Source organism: Zeugodacus cucurbitae, chromosome 4 (genome assembly GCF_028554725.1).
Source record: "Zeugodacus cucurbitae isolate PBARC_wt_2022May chromosome 4, idZeuCucr1.2, whole genome shotgun sequence".
Lineage (NCBI taxonomy): Eukaryota > Metazoa > Arthropoda > Insecta > Diptera > Tephritidae > Zeugodacus > Zeugodacus cucurbitae.
The window spans coordinates 60,374,311-60,397,609 of record NC_071669.1 but is presented as its reverse complement, the minus strand read 5'-3'; the positions used below and the strand labels follow the sequence as shown (position 1 = coordinate 60,397,609).

The following is a 23,299-nucleotide window of genomic DNA, read 5'->3' as shown; positions in this document are numbered from 1 at the left end:
TTGCTTCCTTATCCAGGCGGGAAAAAGCAGAACTAACGGCGCGGGTGTTGCTTCCGATGATATCAATATCATCGACGTACGCCAGTAGCTGTACACTCTTATAAAAAATTGATTGTGGGGTCCCCCTTTTTGTGGATTGGGCAGAGTACACTGAGATTCCAATCGTCGGGCATGCTTTCTTCCGACCATATTCCGCAAATAATCTGATGCATGTATCCCCTTATCCAAATAATATTGAGGAGTGGTACAGAGTTCACAGTCCTTGACCAGCTAAAAATACGGGTCTGTTTCGATTACATAGACTCGACCGTCATGGGTCAGAATACTATTCGTCAATCTCTATTCCGATAACAAAGCAAATCGTTTTACACAGAGCTATTTTATTAAATTTAGTGTGTGGAACTCCATATGAATCGATCTTCTATAGCCACTTTCACCAACTTTAGAAATAATTTCGATCAAAATTAAGGCTCTAACAATTCCTCGACAGATTTACTTTAAGAATTGCGAAAATATCACAGAGATTTTTTGCCCGACTTTCCAGTTGAAAAGAGCTGTTGAGTATCCCTACATAACTAAAAGTGGGCAACACCTGGACCACCCTTTATATATGTATATGTACCACTATATATACATAACTTAGCGGTAAGGACACAATTGAAACGCAAAAACACAACAACACACCGATAACCGCTGATAACATCGTACAACTGATAACGATTCGAGAAATTATTTTCTATAATCGTCATCAACGTGCACTACCACCAATGCAATTAACCGAATTGTTTGATTAAAGAAAGAAAAACGGAACATTTGGGAGCGAAAATCAAACCAAACCAAATCTATTATATATAATATTATATATACGAATATAAAAAAATATAATAAAATTCGCGCATATGCCTGTCTGTATGTACGTATGTATGTTGTAGGTGTGGGTGTGTGTGTTGGTTACATAGTAACCCCTAACCACCAACCCAATCAATTTTGCAATGCTTTTAAACAATTTGTATTTGTTGCTTTCTTTGAGAGCCTCTCCCAATCTACACACACACACCCACTCACCCACTCACCCATGCGAGGCGCTCAATAAACGTTATTCTAGGTTCTGGCTAATTATTATTATTGCTGGTGTTTTTTTTGTTTTTCGAAAGCACATTGGCAGTTGCCAGCACACACAGTTGAATTCTACAGGTGTAGCAGCTTTGGCTGTGGCCCGTAAAAAGGCGACGCACACGTAACAGTCCAAAAACGAACGCGCAACGAAAAAGTACAACAAAACGCGCTTTACCATTATAATAAATAAATTCCTCCCTCGCATTGTTGTTGTTATTTTAACGAATTTTTTTTCTTAATTTTATATCGCGACCTTAGTTGCTTAGTAGAAGCGTACGTGTGCACAGGAAGCAGGCGGGTGCTAAAAGCGGTATGATAAATACAGTATTGTCGCATCGGGGAAACATAGTACTAGTACATACCGAGTGATTTTCATAGACCATAAAGAGTAGCACAATTCGCGCGTAATCGAACACTGTGCTGATTGCGAAACTATTATTAAAATTTTTTTAGAATTTTTTTTTATCACACTTTAGACTTAGTTCACCACCACCACCACCACCACTAGTATTAACGAACGCAATTTGAAACGAAAATAAGAGTGAAGTGTCGTAATTTTAATATTGCCCCTGATAAATTGTCGCACGATAATTTGAATTTTATGCTCCGCGTGTTATTACCAAACTTTATAAATCTACATATTCACACAGGATTGCGGCAGCAGTATTGTCCGGGATATATTGGTCAATTGTAATTCGTGCTGACAAACAGGTGCAATATGGCGGCGGGTGGCTACGGCGGTTACGGCAATAGAAATCATATTAAAAATTTCGGCTGTCTGCGTACGATTGTGCTATGGGCGGCAATACTCAGTTTGGTAAGTACTTCTGTAGATGCCGGTGAATAGATCGAATTAATTCAGAGCTGATAGATCCAACTTAATTTTGTGGAGTTGAAGAAATAGTTTAGGGGGTTTTAAAATGTAGCTTCAAAAAGATTGTTTTACATACAATGAGAGTGAGTCAAATGAAAAATACAAATTCGAGTGGGTGCTCTGACTCACTTCGGGGGAAACTTCAACTAGTAGTACTTCAAATTAAAAGCATGTGTTCATATATTCATCCGGAAGTGAAGTACAGAACCTACCCGAACATGGAACGCCAAAAATTTATATTATTTTTTAAGAACAAAAATGCAAATTCTCGATATACTGTGATTGCAATTAAGAGTTTGAAGCAAAATAAATAAATTTAAAATGTAAGGAAAATAAATATTTTTTACATATTTAATGATACATACGTGGTGTGTTCAAAAAATAACGGTAATTTTAAAATTTCACGGATTTGGATAATCCAAAACTTTTTTAGTGAATTTGAAACTTAGAATCTATTCTACCTTTGAAGAGTAAGTTTTAGTCCTTTCTTCAATTTTATTTCATGAGCAACAAACCGCTACGAAATTATAGAAACAAGTGGTTTTTCCGATAGGGACAGCAAACGGAGCCATATTTTCCCCCGCTCTTTTGACATTTATTGTCAGTAAGTTTTTCCATTTCATCATGGAAAGATATACGATCCAACAAAGAGTCAAAATTATTTAAATTTACTACCGAATTTCGGAGTCAGTGGCCTCAACTTTAAGATGAGGCTCTTTTCTGGCTGAATGGCTTCGTCAATAACAATAATATGTGTTATTGGTAAGGCAGCAATGCACACGTACTCCTTGAGGCACCCTTATATCCCGAAAAAAATATGGTTTGATGTGGTTTATGGGCCGGCGGCGTCATTGGGTCGTACTTCTTCCGTGATGATCAAGATCGGTACATTACTGTGAATGGGAATCACTACCGCTCAATACAGAATATTTTTGGCCCGAATTGGATGATATGGACTTGGACAATAAGTGATTCCAACAGCGCAACAAGTCACAAAGCGAATCAATAGATTTATTGAAACGAAGTTTGATGGACGTGTTATCTCACGAAATGGCCCAGTCAATTGGTCATGCGATTGACGCCGTTAGACTATTTCCTGTGGGGTTACGTCAAGTCTATGATCTATGCCAACAAGCCAGCGACGATTGATGAACTTCGTACGAATATCGAACGTGAAATTGCAGTAGTATCGGTAGATTTATGTTTGAAAACCTTCGAAAATTGGGTTCAGCGTCTGGTCTTCCGCAAGCGTGCCCGTGGTGGCCATGCAAAGAAATCGAGTCCCATACATAATGGCAACGAATGTAGTTTTACTTGTGTTTTGCTCTTATTGAAAAACCTTTTATTATCAGAATGTGAACACAACAAAATCTCGTAAATAATCGGCTTAAGTTAAAAAAGAATTATAACCTAAACAGCCGGTGTTAAATTGTCAAGATAATACACTTGTACACTCTGAAAAGCTACCAATCAATGACATAGGCGCACTGTGATTATAAAACAAACTGATTTGTATGGAAGTTATTTTTGGCGAGATAATCTCGAGCAATATTCACCTTATTTCAACTATACCACTACTATAAAGTGGAAAGATTTGTATGTATGTTTGTAATGAATAAACTCAAAAACTATTGTGCCGATTTCAAAAAGTCCTTCACCATTGGAAAGCTACATTCACCCCGATTAACATAGGCTATATTTATTGCTAGAATCTCAACTTTCTGGAAATAGTTCCCAGGTGAGGGCATCAAAAAGACTCCGTGATGGATAATCTTAATCTGAAACTGAAAATCGTCTTGCAAGTCATTCTCTTTGCATCGCAATCGCGTGCCAGAGAGTCGAGTAACGAGTGATCGCAGCTGCTTGCTGAATAAAATTTCAAAATTTCAGTAGGGCGTCGAACTCTGAGCGTTCCCAACGCCTTCATAATCAGAGAGAAAGACAACGGACATCAAACACCAGAGGTCGTAATCAAGTTTTAGCTCATTGCAAATAAAAATAATTTCATGTCCGAATTTTCCTCATTTTACTTTTTTAAAATGAACCCACGCCAAGGTTGGGAGAGTGTGTATAACTGTGTAAAAACTTATAACTTTTGAAATGTTTGTTTAAGCCCGTGCGATGCCGGAGTGGTCTGCTAGTTACCAATAAAATCGAAAAAATAAAGAAATTTTTGCATTCAAAAGACACTGAAATATTCGACTGCACTAGTGCCTTGATACTTCAGTACTTCAGTGAAGACAAAATTCAAATTAGAAAAAATATTGATTGATTTACCTTCAAACTTAACAGTGAGCATGAACTTTTTTCATTTATCTGATGATTAATTATCGCCGATAATTTTTTTTTTTAATTTTATTTTTTTTTTGGTCTAAAATAATTTCTCAAACCAACATCAGTTGAAAAATCAGTAATTATTGCACATTCAAATGAAATTGCAAAAATATCTGCAATCTGCAATTACTGCTTGCCAAAAATATGACTAAGTAATCTAGAAGCCACTACTAGTTCCTAACAATTGTGAAGAGTTTGTTGTGAAGGAAATGAACTCAGCGCTTGAAAATGTACTTTGGCATTGCTACACTGATAACTTAATTCCACAGACATATCTACATATCTACATACATACTTACATATGTATGTACATGTATATATATATGTTACCGCTATTGTTAATATTTAATTTTGGCACGAATGAAATTATGCGTAAATATAATGAATCATATAAATAAATTTCATGGCTAATAAAAATACTTGCTTAATGACAATTCACCAGCTTCGCCTCAGGGACGAAAGGCAGAAAGGCATACATATGCATTTGCAAATGTGCTAGATAACTTTCAAGTACTGCAACAAACAATAAAAGAAAATTATCTACTAAATAAATAACTGTCATAGGTGTTGTTGCGATTGCCAGTAAATCCAATGAGTGAGCATGTGAGTTCAATTACTCAACGAGTATGAGTCTTATAAGTGAAATTCCCGATTTATTTTGTGACATTGTCGTACGTTTTTGAGGTATATAATGGCTGACTGTATATATTTACAGAAAAATTTATTTGCCCGGTAGATGGTGCTGCTGTCAAAGTTTTGATAAGTATCATATCAAAGTACTCTTGTAAAAGATGATTGAACCGACTCAATTTAACTCAAAGAAATTGATATATTCATCATATATACGATGTATGTTCAAAAAATAACAGGAATTTTCGTTTTTGAAAAAAAAAAATAAATTTATTCATTCTCCTACATTAAGGCAGTAAGTCTGCTTTAGAAGCCGAAAAAAGAGTTATTTAGGAGTTTTTTTTTGAAAGGTAAGGAAATGATTGCGGTAAACGGAATTTTAATTTAATATTTATTATTAAAAAATATTGAAATTTTTTCAAAGTTGTAAGTATTTTTCTGGAGCGCCTGGAGTCTGCACTTGTAAATCGGTGCCGGTGATGGAGGTCGTGCGATGCATCTGAAACAGTCGAACACATTTTTTTTTAATTTTTATAAGTTTCTTTTCTTTATGAACTAAAAAATACCGAAGAAGTTATAAAATTCCAAATTTTTTCGAAGTTTGAAAAAAAAATTCCCTTTAAGTTTCAAAACAAGTAGTTTAAATAATACTTTTGTCCAACTTTTTTAGTTCAAATAGAAGATAATTTAATACTGAAGCTAGATCAGTTTGATTTTTTTCGATCGGACATATATTCTTTTCGCTATCGCCGGCACCGTTTTCTAACACTTGTTAGTTTCAAATGAAAACTCGAGAAAACGCGCTTTAAAGGTCTGCCTGAGCATTCGCACCTGCTCGACGCTCGGCCACTAAAACTGCTCTAGCTTCGAAAATATGTCGAAATATTTATACCATTTTCATAAAGATAAATGTGGAGAGGACGAAGTTCTGGCCAATTGCAGAACGGGAACGCAAGAAGAACTCTATATAACTCTAAATCTGACCCGATTTGGTTAAGGTCTCTCGACCTATTTTCTTATATTATTATATGACAATGTAAACATGAATTATGTAAACAAAATGTAAATAAATAATATTAAATATCAGTGCTCTATATTATGATAACTGTAAATATGTCAAGGTATTAGTAAAGATAAACAAATTGTAAACCCAAAATGACAATGGGGCACATGATTCATAACAAGTTAATAGGCGTAGACACATATCCCGTGTACTTCGTGTATATGTAAATCAATTATTACATGCATTCATTTTTGCCAAGCTAGTCATTTCCTAACATATAGTATATAAAGAGTTAAGTTGTACTCATAGATCAGCTGTGGTACTATCTAGAACTTTTAGAGTGCCTCGAACAATGACAGCGCGCATGTCTAGTGTGCTCACATGCCGATTGTAGGTTTACCACACTTTCGTATTATCTAATCAGGGCATTTTTTTTTTTGGGTAACTACATGGAGGCACGTGCTGAAATATATGTACTATAACAATAATCTGTCCTAACATCTTTGACAACTGTACACTTGTCGAATTTGACATAATCTGTCGAATAAAATGTTTAGTGGTTATTATTTGTACATTTGGAGAGATTTCACTTTCGAACAATGACTATTTATTTTTTTAAGTGCTCCAATAAATGTATAGTTTTACGATCTGACTAAAGTGTTAGGCTAAAAGAAACTAGTTTTATTCAATAACGATCTGAAATTCATCGCACTACAATTTTCGCATAACAGAGATACAGCAAAAGCTTATCAAGTGAGGACATTAAAAGAAAAACTAAGAGCCATTGGCTACAGAGAAGTCGATGCTATCAGAGTTCATGAACGTTTGGGAATCAGAATCTCTTAAAGAATAATTTCGTCAAGTAATTCTTTTCAGACATTTTTAAAGTTCAACTATGACTCCATAATTTTAATATTACAATTTTGGAATTTAAGGGTTTTTTGCATTTTCTGCGAGTGAAAGAGAACCCTACCAGCCTATTCTTAAAACTTTGAAGAATTAAAAAATATTAGAGTTAAAAATTAAAATTTATTATAAAAATCAGAGTTCCAATAAAATGTCGAAGGCATTGTCTTGATAATCTAAAATATAGATTATGATTAGAAGTCCTCCCGAAAATTCGGAGTTATACCTCGAGCAATTCCTTTTAATGAGTAGCTTTCTCTAACCTCACAAATCTCCAAAAATGGTTAGCACCCTTATTTTTCAGATAAAAGTTTGAGAATATGTACGAGGGAATATTAATAGGTTCCTAAATCTGAAGACCCACCAGTTTTTCAATTTATCTAGTATATTTATCTAATTACAAAAAAGTATATTTTATTTAATCATATTTTTTTCTTAATCTCAAACAGCTTCAGTCGCTGATATGGATGGGTCTCACCATAGTCGGCATTATCGCATACACCTGCAATATGCCTATTAATTCACTATTCACCTATGGTTCTCTGATGCAATACGCCTTCTACACGCTTTACTTTAAAGGCGGTTGCATTCCCGCCGACTATCAGCAATTCGATCATACAATGTTGGAATCGGTGCAAACAGTGCTCTCGCCAGAGGATATACTCATTTGGAATTGCGTGTATCTAGCGGTGGCGTTTTGCTGGTTCATCACATCGTTGCTGTTGTTGGCATGTGAGTTGCATAGTTTTCCGTGTTGTATTGATAATAATAAAATATTTTTATAATATTTTTCCCATTTAGTGGTGAGAAAGGACAACATTACCCACACCAGCGCCGCCATTTACAGCTGGATCGTGACGATATTGTGCATAAATCTGATGGACTTGGCGTTGGGCATTATATTTGGCATTGATTACGGCAATTTCAATAGCGCTGCTTACAATTACAATTTGTCCAGCATGAATGCGGGCGCAATCGAACCACAGGCAGCGCAATTGGTCGCTGGTGGAGTAGCAGCGATTTCTTTGATGATCATCTCATTCAAGGGCTTCGTTTTGTGGCTGATCAATGTCGGTCTAATGTGTTATCTGCTAAAACTTGTCATTGAAATTGCCTACGATAAGGACACCAATGTGAGTATAATATATGATATTTTTTTAATACCCTGATTATTATTTACGATATTGCTGGTGAAATAATTTGCTATAAAATATCACTATATTTGAGCCCTACGCTCTTGTAAATGTTGAGGCTATTTCAAGTATTTAATTATGCAAGTCTATTGAGGACAATTCTACCGTCGTTTAGCGTGTACAACAACTCCCAGACAAAGAACGTATATATGAACAAATACGGTCTTTGTCGCTGAGTTAGATTTCATTTTCAAGTCGATTAAAATTCAATTAAAAACAAGAAAAAACGTTAACTTCGGCTGTACCGAAGCTAATATACCCTTCACAGGTGCATTTCTTTTAGTAACTATGTGTTTAAGCAAATCTAAAGACGTAAGAAAACGTAAGTAAAAAAAAGAAAACATTTTACTAATTCTTTTTTAGCCGGTTGTTAGCTAGAAACATTAAGGTTATATAGTTAACCGATCTAAATAATTTCTTCGGAGATTATATTATTACCTTAAACAGTAATCCATGTCAAATTTCGTGAAGATACCACGTCAAATGCGAAAATTTTCGGTTTGTATGGCAGCTATATGCTATGGTGAACCGATCTGAACAATTTTTTCGGAGATTAAATTATTTCTATGAGCAATAACTCTCACCAAATTTCGTGAGGATATGTAGTAAAATGCGGAAGTTTTCGATACAAACCCTTGATTCCGATCGTTCAGTTTGTATGCCAGCTATATGATATAGTGGTCCGATATCGACAGTTCCGACAAATAAGCAGCTTCTTGAAGAGTAAATAACATCTGCATCTTCAAAACCATATCTTAAAAACTGAAGGACTAGTTCGTATAGGGTGATTTTTTTGAGGTTAGGATTTTCATGCATTAGTATTTGACAGATCACGTGGGATTTCAGACATGGTGTCAAAGAGAAAGATGCTCAGTATGCTTTGACATTTCATCATGAATAGACTTACTAACGAGCAAATCATTGAATTTTATTACCAAAATCAGTGTTCGGTTCGAAATGTTTTTATCGACAAATTTTGTTCAGCGATGAGGCTCATTTCTGGTTGAATGGCTACGTAAATAAGCAAAATTGCCGCATTTGGGGTGAAGAGCAACCAGAAGCCGTTCAAGAACTGCCCATGCATCCCGAAAAATGCACTGTTTGGTGTGGTTTGTACGCTGGTGGAATCATTGGACCGTATTTTTTCAAAGATGCTGTTGGACGCAACGTTACGGTGAATGGCGATCGCTATCGTTCGATGCTAACAAACTTTTTGTTGCCAAAAATGGAAGAACTGAACTTGGTTGACATGTGGTTTCAACAAGATGGCGCTACATGCCACACAGCTCGCGATTCTATGGCCATTTTGAGGGAAAACTTCGGAGAACAATTCATCTCAAGAAATGGACCCGTAAGTTGGCCACCAAGATCATGTGATTTAACGCCTTTAGACTATTTTTTGTGGGGCTACGTCAAGTCTAAAGTCTACAGAAATAAGCCAGCAACTATTCCAGCTTTGGAAGACAACATTTCCGAAGAAATTCGGGCTATTCCGGCCGAAATGCTCGAAAAAGTTGCCCAAAATTGGACTTTCCGAATGGACCACCTAAGACGCAGCCGCGGTCAACATTTAAATGAAATTATCTTCAAAAAGTAAATGTCATGAACCAATCTAACGTTTCAAATAAAGAACCGATGAGATTTTGCAAATTTTATGCGTTTTTTTTTTTAAAAAGTTATCAAGCTCTTAAAAAATCACCCTTTATATATACAGACAGACAGACGCACATGGCTAAATCGACTCAGTTCAACATACTGATCATTTATATATATACTTTATAGGGCCTCCGACGCTTCCTTCTGGGTGTTACAAACTTCGTGACAAACTTAATATACCCTGTTCAGGGTATAATTAATGTAGATTTTTATTTTGTATGGTAAATCGATCTAAATTAGCATTTTAATCGAACAGAGACCGGTTAATTGATTAGCAATTAGCTCCTGTGTGAAAAGGCTAAGAAGTACAAAAACTGGTTTCTCAATCAAAATTTTAATTGATCAACTAATTTGGGAGTGTGAGAAGGCTATAAGGCTTTCAAATCTAGAAAGTTCTCACAAACCTTATGGGTTGCTGACAATATAAACTAATTACACATTATCTAGAAGCTTAGAAGCAATAAAGTAAAATTGGAAAAAAATACTACTTGTTTGTACTTTTCTAGACCTTTTGGGAGAGAGAAAAATAGAGAAAGATTTTTAGAGCTGGTATCTGTTAAAGGTGATTCTGGTGATCTTATATCGAGAAAATGTGACTAACATCATCGTAAATCAGCTTAAAGAGAAAGAGTGTTTGTTTGAAAAGAGAACTGAATTGGTATTATTTATAAGATTGATAATACTAACTAAAACCTTTGTTTATTTAATTCTATCATCAAAATTTAATAGATAGTAATAATTTAATAGATAGATAGAACTTAATAGACCTCTATATAGTTACTTTAAGCAACAAAAAATCCGAACATTAATTTATAACGCTTCACAAGTTGATTTCGTAACGAAATTGCGATTGTTTTAAAGCCTCAATAGCGAAAATGTACATATGTATTTAGAAAAGTAAATATGTATTTTGGTAATTAATAATAAAAAGGCTATGTCTCTGTACTTATAAGAGTGAAATACAACAATATTTCGATATAAAAAAGTTGGTCTACAATAAATATTTGCATTACTCATAGACACTCGATAACATATATGTACATATGTTTATATAACTGTATATCTATAAAATTCAAAATTATATATAAATGCGAACAATATGCTCCCAAATTTTATCATTTACGTCGCACACTCGTTTTTTTTTTGCGAAGACTTTTAAGATTATGAGCTTTAACAAAATTAATTAGCGATAAATTCTTATTCATTATCTATAAAATCACCATTATCTTTTTTTGTTTACCGATATAATTTGTAATTGGTCTAAGAAATTACCAATATTGTTGTATTCCACTTCTCCTTTTCTTTTATGTATCTAGAATTATACCTGATTTTTTTTTTAATATTTTTATTTTTTACATACACAGGATACTTTATTCATGCCACCCATGACAGATAAGGACTCAGATGACATCATTTCTAACCGACCGCCGATTAAGGCCTACGAAGAAGATATGTAAGTATTTTTTCATTACTTTGAAATTATAAATCTTATCTCAAATTAATTTTGAATAATTTATGAGAGAACAGTCAATTCAACATCTGAATACTTTTGCCAATCGGATTTTATTAGGTCTACAACTTAGTTTCAGCCGTTTTCCAATAGATGTCTCTAGGGTCAAGCACTGGTTATACAGGTCTTGGACATTTGTGTCAATATTAACCCCACAAAATATTTGTAGAGATCTGTTTGCATCCCAAACTTTTCTTTGCAGCAAAAGCTACTATTAGACTCAGGGAGGCTGGATTTATGAGGGGTTTCGAAGCTGGCACATTCGCAAATCCTGTTCAACTTCGACTGAAAAAATCGACCATTGTGCCGTGGCGCCCAATCTTCCGGTTCGCTTATTCACGGTCGAATATTGGGGGAAGGTTGGAGGGAAGTCTTCTGTAAGGGTGACTTTTCATCAAACTTTGTTTCAGGTTACCAGACCATTGTAATATCATCTAAGCAGAGGTGTCTGCAATTAAGGTACTGTTAGATGAATTGTTTCGAAGGGAGGTGAGTAACCACTTCGATAGTAGAGCGACATCTCGGCAGCTATACCTTGGGCGAACCAATCGAACTGGCCGAAATGAACTCTAGCCGCCTCATAAAGTTTGTGATAGGGTCAAAGCGCTTCGGCGATATATGTATAACGGTCTTCTTTTGCGACCTAATACTAATCATACTCTAGGATATTTTGGCATCAAAATCGACTAGTTCCTTTAGCTGTCCAAGTGAGTGAGGAAGAGTCCGCCGACCAGCCTCTGAACCTAACCCCCAATACTGGATGTTCTGATTAGATGGGAATATATTAATTTTTTGGTTTGATTGATCAAATTTTACATTATATTTGGGGTTTATTTTATTTCTAATACATAAAAAGCTCTATTATAATTCGTTACAGTTATAAAGTCTATTTAAGGGTTAACTGCATATGCCAATTCTATACAGTACCGTTGGGTGGTACCTGGGCATTGGTCTCTAGACCAGAAAAGGCTGTTAGTAGAATTTTTTATAGTAAATATAATTTAAAGATTTAAAAGTGCTTTCAAGACAACTTTCTATATAGTAGAATCCGTAAAACTTCAAACAATAACATATAATTTCTATCTCTATAATACCCTGATTTCTTATATATTTTTTCCCCAAAACAGCACAACCAAAATATACACGAATGACGCCTTTGTGCCGGACAGTCGTTCTGTGGTCACCGTCGAACTGAATCAGGATGCGCTGGCGCGTGCCGCACGCATGTCTACCGATATTATGTCGCAGGGACCGCGCTTCCGTAATGTGGACGCTTTCCAACAGTATCCACCACAACGTTTTAGCAACAATAACAATAATATTGCACTAAATAACAACAACAACAATAATTTCGTCAAACAAGTTTCAATAAAGGAAACAGCAACAACACCGGATGTCATATCACCCTATCCGGTACCGGACTACACACCACCAATGTCGCGCTCCGCTAACGGTATAATACGCAATCAACGTTACCAATGAGGAAGTGTGGGTTGCAAATGACGTAAGCTCGAAGTAACTGCATATCTCTTCATTGCGTTAATTTTAAATTAGCTTAAATTAAGTGCCATCCATTAGCTTCATTCCGTTATAGCAATTTACCATAAATATGTTTATAGAGTGCTGCTCAGCGTTCGTTTAAAGTAGAACGCCGCCATTGCATTTCGCTCTCTAATTCTGACTCAGCTTTTACATATCATCGATCCGGTATTAGCTCCCTCAAACACTTTTGTTTTTAAATTCACTTGTTTTTCCTCAGCAAATCATAGCTTAACTTATATAGATACATATATATATATATATAAATACAAACAAAACGCAACAATGTACTTATTTTTAGAATGTATTTAATTGTATATTTTTATTTATTCAATTGTAAATAATAAATATACGCTATTGTAAATACTTAAAAGACAAAAACAAAATATTTCGACAATTGAACACATGGTAGTTATAATGGGTATAAAGTATATGAATGCTTTTGGATTACTTTTTTATGAAGATCTCTTCAGGTCCCTCACTGAACCAATTTTATCAAAAACAAATAGGAAGCGTGGTTTTGATCTACAAGGACTTGATCTAGAGGACTACGGATCTGGCTCTCGATTACTACTACCACTCTTTTTCTTTGACTTCTCGAAACTAGAGAATATTCGATCTAGAATAAGTCGAAGATTACAAAACGACGTCTCAGGATGATATTTACATAGAGATTTTGTCAAATCGCAATCCTTTCCAGTCCTCTGCAGCTATCCAAAGAGAATTGGGTATAGAAATTTCTTAGATAACTGTTGCGCGTCGCCTTACGGAAAAAAATCTCTTCGGAAGGTTGTCTCGGAAAGTTTCAACGTTGACAAAAAGACAGCGGAACAATCTGATTGCTTTAGCTTCAGCGCATATCAATTGGACCGGTGAAGAAAATGTAAAAAAAAATGGCGCAAGATCCTGTGGTCCAATGAATCTAAAATAAATATGGTAGATAGCGATGCAAAAGATTGGAATAATTCTGATTTTGAAACATGGAAGTGGTATATTATGATATTTCTCTTGGTACGGAGTCGGACCGCTATTTTGGTTTCAGGAAATAATGGGCCGTTATCACTGCCTTAGAATTTTAGAAGATGTAATGATTCCTTATGCTAAATGGAACAAGCCTTTAGTTTGATAGTTCCAGCTTGACAAAAACCCAAAGCATACCTCGGGTGTGGTCAGACTTGGTTACAGGATAAAGGATAACTGTTATAACTTGGAAGGCGCAATCTCCGGTTTTAAGTCCTATAGAAAACGTGTGGGAGATTGTAAAGGAATAATTGGAACACATTAAACCATGAAATACGGAGGAATTATGTTAAAGAGGTTTGGTAATCAATACTAAATTCAGTCTGTAAAGCTCTAGTTGAATCTATGGCGAAGGATAGGAAAGGTTTTTGTTACAAAATTTTGGTTCCATCATTCTATATTTCAGTATTGTGAGTAACTATATCGCAGTTTACGCTCTTATAGAAGATTTTGCCCGAGAGGTTTGCTCTAACAATATGTCGAAGGTTAGTCCAAAATCCAGAAATCTAAAAATGGGTTTTAGATATGAAATATGTTAAAGAAGTCGAACATAGAAATAAGCCTGGTTTGAAACGTAATTCTTTAGAATTTGACTCGAAAAGGTTACTTTCACTAAATATATAGTGTTTCAGAAATTCCAATTGAGTTATTGAAATACGATAGCTGGAGATGGATCTACTTCTATGCAAAATATGTTAGGGAAATGGATAACAAAATTGAAACATCAGACCCTTATAAGCTCTCTGTAATACCCAAATGGATTTGGGAATGGAAGGAACCGGAAATCAAAGTAGTCTACCCTAAAATTCTATGTAGTCTTGTCTGTTCGAAAATGATTAATATATGTAAAGTAAAGCAAACTTCAGTTGAAAAGAATAACAGCAAAAGGAAATTTAAGATAATTTTCCAAAGTGTAAAAAAAATCGTGGTTACAGATTTTCAATATTATTTTTAAACAAAATTTCAGACATCTGCATATTAATTGATTGTGTATTGGGTATTTATAGCTCTGTAAACAAGTGCAGTTTTAAATTTCCACTGTTGCTGATTTTATTTCGTAGTAAATAACAAATAGACGTGCTGATAAGGTGGACATGTTTATTAATGCTGGGCCCCCTGCTGAGCTGAGACCCATTATCAGTTTCGGTACGGACATTCATATTTAGCAACACTGCTTATAGAGGTTATTTAGTTTAAAATACATATTTATATAATACGAATAAATGTATAAATATATATTTAAATATAAATGCTAAACAGTTGCTGGTCATTGAATTATGAACGGTAGCGTTAAAAAATTTTTACAATATGCACAAAAGGCAAGTCCGAAGTCCAGTTTTAGCATTATAATACAATAAGACATAAAATAATATTAACACAAGCCTAAAAAATAAATTATAGCTTTCAAGTAACTAAATCCCATAAAGAAAGCCAACTTTTCCGTCTTAGTAATAAAAAAAATTAAAAAAATTAAAATCTTATAAGCATTCATAACTTTTTTAAAACCCAAAAATATATATATTTTTTTTCAAATAAAATAAAAAAATAAAAGAAAAAATCATCCCACTGGCAACGCTTTGTATATTTTTAGATTTCTGACAGTTCTCGCTGATTGTAGGCTTTACCTAATTGCTTCACTGGTGGTACAACTTGTACTTTCGTAGCGATTTTATTTTGTTTTCTATAAGCTATAATCGTAATATTGAGAGATACACTGATAACCTTTGCCATCGACGAGACGTTCACGAGGTTGCCGCAAAATATTTGATTCAATAATTTGGAGATAACCCCCGTTGGCATCAGCAAAAATCGACCATTCTAATAGTGGACGTGAAGCGTACCGGACGTACAAGAACGGTAGTACCGGCTATTCAACTTGGTGAACCAGCATCCAATACAACATTTAAAGAATGGCTTCAATTACAAGAATCGCACGTTTCGGCCTGCAGCTTAGCAAAGTGGCTACAAAGACCTTGCGTACTACGCCCACACCACAATGTCAGCATTGGCGTGCATTTAATGTGAGCAGTTTGCTGTTGGCAGGTGAGAAAGTGTAAAATTTGTTTTATAAATTTTAATTTATGCAACCTTTTCTGCAACCGTATTACTGATAATAGAACAAACAGCTGTTCTGTGCAGTGGCACTCAAACTGTTCTTGTTTAGATACGATAAGGTTGTGGTGCTGCCAGTATGAATTACAATTTGATTTTAAATATGAAATAATAAAATAAAATATTCTAAAAAAAATTCTTCATTATTAGAACGTCGTTACACAGAAAAACACGAATGGGTGTCTGTGGAGGGCACAACAGCAACTGTGGGCATTTCAGAGTATGCACAAGATGCTCTGGGTGATGTCGTCTTTGCGCAGCTACCAGATCCCGGCACAGCACTGCAGCAGAGCGATGAATGCGGCGCTTTGGAGAGTGTGAAGGCAGCCAGTGAAGTGTACTCCCCTGTGAGTGGCAAAGTAACCGAGAAGAATGGCGAAGTTGAGGAGACACCCGGTTTAATCAACAGCAGCTGCTACGAAAAAGGTAAATATTTTTGAAATCTCTTTTATATGTAAGCAAATAAATAAATGTGTTTTTTTTCAATCAGGTTGGCTCTTCAAGCTGACTGTGAGTAATCCTGCCGAAATTGAGAAGCTGATGAGCAAGGAACAGTACAAAGAGTTCCTTAAAGCTGCTGAACATTAGTGTTACCACGTGGTGTTTCAAGCCAGCTAATTGCCTTAACAAATGCGAAACATATTTTTTTCATGTTGAACGGTTAAGCGGGGTTTTACTCAACTTGCATGTAATTTATATGAATACATCTTGTAATATATTTAGTTGTAGCTTTAGTTTATGTATTGGTTGCTGTACGCCTAAAATCACATTTATTTTAACGCAAGCATTTATGTATTTTTGGCGGGTGGAATTGAATAAAAATAAGTGAAAATTTGATAAGCCTGGCTTTAAATGTATTGGTTAACAACTGCGGCATTGAGCATTCATACATGTGCCAGTCTCATTAAGATTAGTTTATTGCCGAAATGTGTTCGCAATGGTTTATTTATAAACCATAAAGGAAAATTGATATATATTTTTCAATTGTTATCATTTCAAGTGTAAACTTTTTGTTGTTTTGAGTGTAATGAAAGTTTAATAGTCATGCGAAAAAAAAATTCTATTGTTAGTTGCGACGCCTTTTTAGAATTAGTATATATATTATAGAAGTATATTATCTGTGAACAATTATCTATAAAGTCTATAAATTAAACTACACAGGTCCACAAAAAAAAAAAAAAAATCGATGAAAGGTTCCTTTGACCAAACATGGTGTATCACATGTATTTTGGGCCGCTGAAACCGAATCTGAAGTTCGTTTTGCTCCATCACGTCAAAATACATCCTCAAAATACATGTCGGATTTTACTTGACAGAAAAAAATTTAAAAATATTAACGGATTTAGCTTAATTTTGGGATAGAGGGGTTTTGAGGGGTCCCAGATTACGAAATTAAAGACAAATTTTCAAAATACAAAATGGCGGATCCAATATGGCTGTCGGATGTTTAAAAATTTCTTTAATGTTCACAAAACTTAGTATATATCTAGAAGTTTTAAGGGCCGCTGCCCACAAATTATATCGTGTGCCTGCATCCAGGGCACCTCCACGTGGTGACGGCGGGCAACGGAGTTGTTCCGTGATGCGGCAAAGTCCCTGGATCACGTTGCTTAAGGTGAGTCTGCAATTGGTTTAGTTGACCCTTGTACGTGACCCTATCCCATTTTAGACTCACCTTTACGCCGTCATGATAGGCACGAAAAATAAGTACGATGCAGGGAGTCGGAACCCCAGTATCGGCGGCTGGACAGGGTAAGAAAGCGGGCACGCAGGCGTCGTCATCACGCAACCGCAGTTCTACATTGGTGGGTGACTTGGACTTTGATTAGTATAATGCTACAAGAAAAATATTTTGCAAAATGAAAGACAATTTCTGTGTCGTTTGTGGAGAATACGTTATAAGATCCGAAAAAAAATTTACAGATACACTAAAATCTAGCTATACGAAAGTTTTCAGCATAGAAACTAGTGACATCGTCAATGATTGGACTCCAAAAGAGATATGCCTGAGATGTTCATTGCAACTGAAGAAACGTAAGAAACTAACGTTTGCTTCTCCAATGATCTGGGTATATAGCTGAATGCAGGTAATTGTAATATAAAGGAAGTCCTGAACTAATATTAGCAATTGCTTTTGAAAATCTGATTTCAAAATCATAGTTACCGAGCTCAAAAACTCACAGATACTAAGTTTTGTAAAAAACCATATTGGATTTTCTATTTTGTATTTTGAAAATCTGACTTTAAATAAGTGATCAGCGACCCTAAAAACCCCTCGATCCCTAAATTAAGGTAAATCCGTTATAATTTTTAATTTTTTTTCTGTTAATGTAAAATCCGACATGTATTTTGAGGTTAGGAAAAAATCCTGACGTGATGGAGCAAAACGGACTTAATACACCATATTTGGTCAAAGGAACCTTTCATTGATTTTTTTTTTTGTGGACCTGTGTTATCTATACAGTCTACAGTAACATGTAGGGTTCTGTTATCAAAGTAACAGTGAATATTTTAACAGTAAAGCAGCGAAAGTTTGAAGAAACCTAGCTAAGCACAGATTTGTGAGGGGTAAATTTAAAAGTTTTGAGATGAAAGATTAAATAAAATGTATTCTGTATGGAGTTGGAATAATTTCACTAAATGTATGATTGTAATAAGAAATTTAATATTTTTTACTAATAGTATTAACTAATGTTAAATAACTGGTATATTTATATGACCGAAAAAAACTACAAAACAATCTAACATAAAAAGGTCGGTTTTGACTAAGAGTGGGGCTATTAAGGAGTGAAATATTCAACAGTGAAATATTTTTAAAATATTATCCAAAAATGTCAAATCATTCCGAGTAATATTCTAAGAGATATACCCTTTGGAAGTTCCGCCCATCAGGTCACGTCAGTTTGAATGTAAAACTTTGAAAATGTACCTCAAAATTCAATTTTTAAAGTCGGTGGACACGATTTATCGAAAAGTTATGAAGCGATTTTGTTCAAATTATGCGATTTATCCATGTGCTATAGAAATATTTTTGTTTATTGCTTTTATAAGGGTAAAAATGCCCTTGTTTTTAGTCTCTGAAACCAACCGAACCCCTTAAGAATTTACATGGGTTTCATGGGTTCAAAAAATTGTTGACTTTTTCTTTTTTTTATTTCTACAACATCTCAAGAATATTATCCTAAATTTGCGATCCGAATAATATTTTCGGAGATACAGCCTTTGGAAGGTGTGCGTTTCAAGTCAAATATTATTGTTCAAAAACTCAAAATTTTAAACGTGTTTTTCTCGGAACCGTGTTTTGAAAGTCGGTTGTCAGATGTTCTCGAAAAATACTCAACCAATCTTGATGAAATTTTGCACAGGTGTTCGAGATATAATTTACTCGTGTTTGGTCGAAGGTTTTTTTTTCAATTACAACTATTTAAAAAACAAAATGTCAAGCATTTTTGACTGAAATTTGTATTTTTTTGGAAAAATGTCTGCCAAAATTCCAATTTTTACTTCGTTCAAGCATGAATTTATGGTCTTAACTAAAACACTTATTGTTTTTTTTTCATTTTAGAGGATCCTGTCAGGAGTTATGGGCACACCATTTTTCCGAGGGGTCAATGGAAATGACGTCTGAATGAAAATTTCAATTATTCTTTAAAATTGTAAAATTGTATGAAAAACATATATGAAATTTAGAGATGTACTGACTCAAAGCCTGAGACCATTAAATAATGATCGATTATTCCGATAATCTTTATTATAAATATATTTTAAAGATTGTAAGTAACGGTTAAAATTAAAATACTAAAGACCTTAGACTCATATAACGGTACATTTAAAATTGTCAAACTTAAATTTTGACCCTACATAGTAAGCCACACAAGGATTAAATACATAACACATTCGATTACACATATTTAGCATAACTATAGGCTCTATTATAAATATAATTTCTATATATATATATGTATGTATATAAAAGTAAACTGTGTCAATATGTATTAATCTCAGACATCTTAGCTCATTCAAATTCAATATGCAATGATCAATTGAAATAAATATTAACACACTGAGCATTTGAGAGTCGCGTGTGCGGCAGCGATAAGCCAATGATTTGGCATGTCTACGAGTCGATATTCGAAGAATCAGGTGATGGTTGTTGCAAAGCGCGGCGAACAGCAGCAGACAATAAGCTGAGCTGACGAGATGTTTTTTCTTATCAGAAATTAGATTTAATAGAAATTGAAAAAATATGTTTAGAGCTTGTTTGTACGAATCTAATCGCCAATGAAATTTTCAAAAATAATTAGCAAGTCAGTTGCAGGTCAAATGCATACATGTTTATAGAGTCAAATGAGGAAAGTAAAAAACATAGCGCGTGTGCCTGTTCAAAGTTCGAATTTGTCTGAACATCAGATTATTGTAGCATCTTCAAAACAGCCGGCGTTTCAAATACACACTTACGTAATGATGTTTAAAAATTTAAATACAAAATTCATGTGTTAAAGTAGATGTGTGGAAACGCCCCCCATGTAGCGGAAATTAAATTCAGATATGGGTTTCGGAAGGGTGCTTTTGGTGATCTTTAGCGCTTTAAGGATCTTTTATGCTTCAAATCGCAGTTGTGATTAAACTTTATTTACTAAAAAGCTCCGTCTCCGAATGTATGTATATGGAACTTCACTTCACTTGTGGAAAAATGTCGAAATCGGAATATAACTTTTCAAGGCCCTGGACATCAAACAAGTAGAACTCAGTGCCTAAGGGTAATTTTTCACCGAAAATATCGTTAAATCTATCAGATATTTTAATGCAAATCAGAGGAAATCTGTTTCTTCTAATAGTGTGTCTCTGTAACAAAAATTATTAAAATCGGGTCATAACTTTCCCTAGCTCCCATATACCTAATTATAGATTTTTCAAAAATACGGCTATATTCCGCATATATCGGTTAATATGTGAGATATCTTAGCAAAATTAAGTGAGCGTATAGTCTTGGATATATTGTATCTTGGTGGTAAAACGACTGAAATCGGTTCAGGAATGGCCTTAGCGCTCATATACAATATAAGATGATTTTCGCTCATCTATTGGACTTGCTGAATAGATGGGTCAAATTGTGTGTTATCTTAATAAAACTATATCAATCAATTGTGAGAGTATAAAATGTTCGGTTGCACCCGAACTTAGGCTTTCCTTACTTGTTTTTGAAACATTTTTTAAAATGTAAAAATTAGATCTTTTTAAACTTTATGTTCTCTGAAAGATACATATTTAATAAGGGATTATTGAAATTTTACCATTGTGAAGTATTTTCCGGCAAACCCTCGGAGAAAGAGGTGCCACACGTTGACTTTAATCTAGAAATTGAATGAAGGAAAAAATAAAAATTGGATTCTTGATTGAGGTTTTTACGAAGATTCTAGAATTCTGCGACAATTTATTTATAAAAAAGAGAAAATTCGTAAAACTCAAGAGAAAGACTAGTCATATTCTTTATCTGCAGAGTAATTAAAATAAAATTTAAAAAAATTAACTCAAAACTGCATTCACTACTTGATCTCAAAGTCAGAGAAATTCACTTTGTAAAAATGAACCTAAAAAGTAAAAGTAATAGCTCTAATCCAGTCTTTAGAGCAATATTATGTTCTTGAGCATGAAAAAAAAGAAAGTTTACTAGTTGAAGCCATAATGGCAAAACATTGGTATGTGTTGAGCGGCATGAATATAACTATGGGTGCTCGATTACCTTTTTGATCTAAATCGAGCAACAGTATTAAACATATTTTAACAGGACTTAAGGGGACTCCCCATTCTCGATGTCAAATTTTGACGATTTTCAATGGGATGGTAAATGAACAAAAATTATTTTTAGGGTTGTAACTTTGTATACATTTATTCGAAGACTTAAAAAAGAGAGACAAATTTTACATAAGTTTTTTGTTGTTGTTGTTTTCCATGATCAAACAAAAGCCCTTCTTTTCGGCGGTGATTTCCACTCACTGGAACATCTGAAACCAAAAATTCCAACGGGATTAGGAAAAGTACATGTTTGGCTCTTGTATGAACTAGGATTATTAATTTTGCGCAAAAATTAACAAAATGGTGGACGTTTGAATATTGTTTTTTTTAACCGCCTTTTTTCAGCCACAAATCAAGTTGAAAAGTAAAGAAGATCTTCACCGATTTGATTTGTCCTAGCTCATACCATAGCTATATATGTATAGAATAACGTATTAAAATTTAGAACCGAGTGGATTAACAGGTTTTGAGCAACCTCATGCGCCAGGCGTAAAAACACTGCTTCGAGAAAAACGCGTTTAAAGATTTGAGAAGCTCTCGCCATCGCCTGACGCTTCCACCATAAATCGGCTATATCTTCAAGAGAAATTTTAAAGGAACATTCTTGAATAGTTATGGGTTCGAATTAAAGTAAAAATCGATTTTTAATATTTTATTTTAAATCAAAGAAAGGTGATTTAAGGGATTAGGGGTTGTCAGGATTTAAAAAAAATCAATTTTTTGTTTTTTGCGTTTCCGTTAAGTGTACTATCTTAAAAATATTCTCTGAAAATTTGAAGTTGGTTCGATAATTACTTTTCGAGTTATTCGACAAACAACAAAGAGCGCTCGCGCACTCCAACACGTTAGTGTGAAACTTTAATTGCGTTTTTCTCAAAACAATGTTTTTTGAACTTGTTGCAAATGTAACTCGAAAACCGCTCAGTAGATTTTAAGAAAATTTATACAGGTTTTAGAATACATAATAATCCTGGGCCTGATCAAAGCTTTTTATTTTTCCAAAAATTTCGATTCATTAGAAAAAAATTTCCAGATTTAATTTTTGAAAAAAAAAAAACTAAACAGCTTCGATCGAGTACTCGATTATCTATTTATAAAACTAATTTTTCTTATCTGATTGATTTTAGATGAATCTCCAATGTCTTTAGATTGTCACCGCAAGGACCTTTGTTTTGAAACTGGGTCAACACAAACAGCTATAACTTTGGAAATTATAATTTTTTTTTCAAATTTTCGTGACTTCGAGTCAAAACATTGTGTAATAATGCCATAGTATTACTTTTGTAAAATAACATGATTTAATAGCAAAAAAAAAAATACTGAAAAATCTTACTTTTTCGTGTCTCTGACTACCCCTAACGCTTTAAACAGAGAGGAGCTAGAAGAAATAAATGAAATAAAATCAAGCAAATGATATTACGGCTTTAGGACCCTGTCTCAAGATAATCGGATGTATTTTGTCGGTACAGTTCACATTATCTGAGTAAAGATATTTCTTGGAATGCATTTTCAAATTATTGTTTATGTGAGTATTAAGCCATGAATTTTCTGTTTCTAAAACAAGAGGGGATTTAGGACTACTTTATGTATTTGGGTCAAATTCTGGATTT

General features: G+C 34.3%; 3 protein-coding genes across 10 annotated transcripts in view; 2 read left to right on the top strand and 1 right to left on the bottom strand.

Annotated features, from left to right (window-relative positions):
- LOC105220763 (uncharacterized) overlaps positions 1 to 23,299 on the bottom strand; it is a 254,578-nt gene that overhangs the window by 189,487 nt on the left and 41,792 nt on the right. The gene's annotated exons all lie outside the window — the stretch shown is intronic.
- On the top strand, positions 1,201 to 13,147 carry LOC105220769 (uncharacterized). 2 transcript variants are annotated; one of them, XM_011197261.3, is made up of 6 exons: positions 1,201 to 1,426; positions 1,767 to 1,933; positions 7,313 to 7,595; positions 7,665 to 7,996; positions 11,077 to 11,165; positions 12,350 to 13,147. In XM_011197261.3, the coding sequence occupies exons 2-6, from the start codon at positions 1,835 to 1,837 to the stop codon at positions 12,702 to 12,704; spliced, it is 1,158 nt and encodes a 385-aa protein (XP_011195563.1). In that variant the 5' UTR covers positions 1,201 to 1,426; positions 1,767 to 1,834; the 3' UTR covers positions 12,705 to 13,147. The 2 variants fall into 2 exon arrangements, with proteins under 2 accessions (XP_011195563.1, XP_028901882.1); XM_029046049.2 differs by having other exon boundaries at positions 1,593 to 1,933.
- LOC105220771 (glycine cleavage system H protein, mitochondrial) lies at positions 15,393 to 16,733 on the top strand. The gene is made up of 3 exons (XM_011197263.3): positions 15,393 to 15,824; positions 16,044 to 16,319; positions 16,384 to 16,733. The coding sequence occupies exons 1-3, from the start codon at positions 15,692 to 15,694 to the stop codon at positions 16,479 to 16,481; spliced, it is 507 nt and encodes a 168-aa protein (XP_011195565.2). The 5' UTR covers positions 15,393 to 15,691; the 3' UTR covers positions 16,482 to 16,733.

Coding starts and splice junctions, on each gene's coding strand:
- LOC105220769 (XM_011197261.3), top strand. CDS start 1,835: ATGGCGGCGGGTGGCTACGGCGGTTACGGCAATAGAAATCATATTAAA. Junction 7,596..7,664: donor ATCGTTGCTGTTGTTGGCAT/GTGAGTTGCATA, acceptor TTTCCCATTTAG/TGGTGAGAAAGGACAACATT. Junction 7,997..11,076: donor CCTACGATAAGGACACCAAT/GTGAGTATAATA, acceptor TTACATACACAG/GATACTTTATTCATGCCACC.
- LOC105220771 (XM_011197263.3), top strand. CDS start 15,692: ATGGCTTCAATTACAAGAATCGCACGTTTCGGCCTGCAGCTTAGCAAA. Junction 15,825..16,043: donor GAGCAGTTTGCTGTTGGCAG/GTGAGAAAGTGT, acceptor CTTCATTATTAG/AACGTCGTTACACAGAAAAA. Junction 16,320..16,383: donor CAGCAGCTGCTACGAAAAAG/GTAAATATTTTT, acceptor TTTTTCAATCAG/GTTGGCTCTTCAAGCTGACT.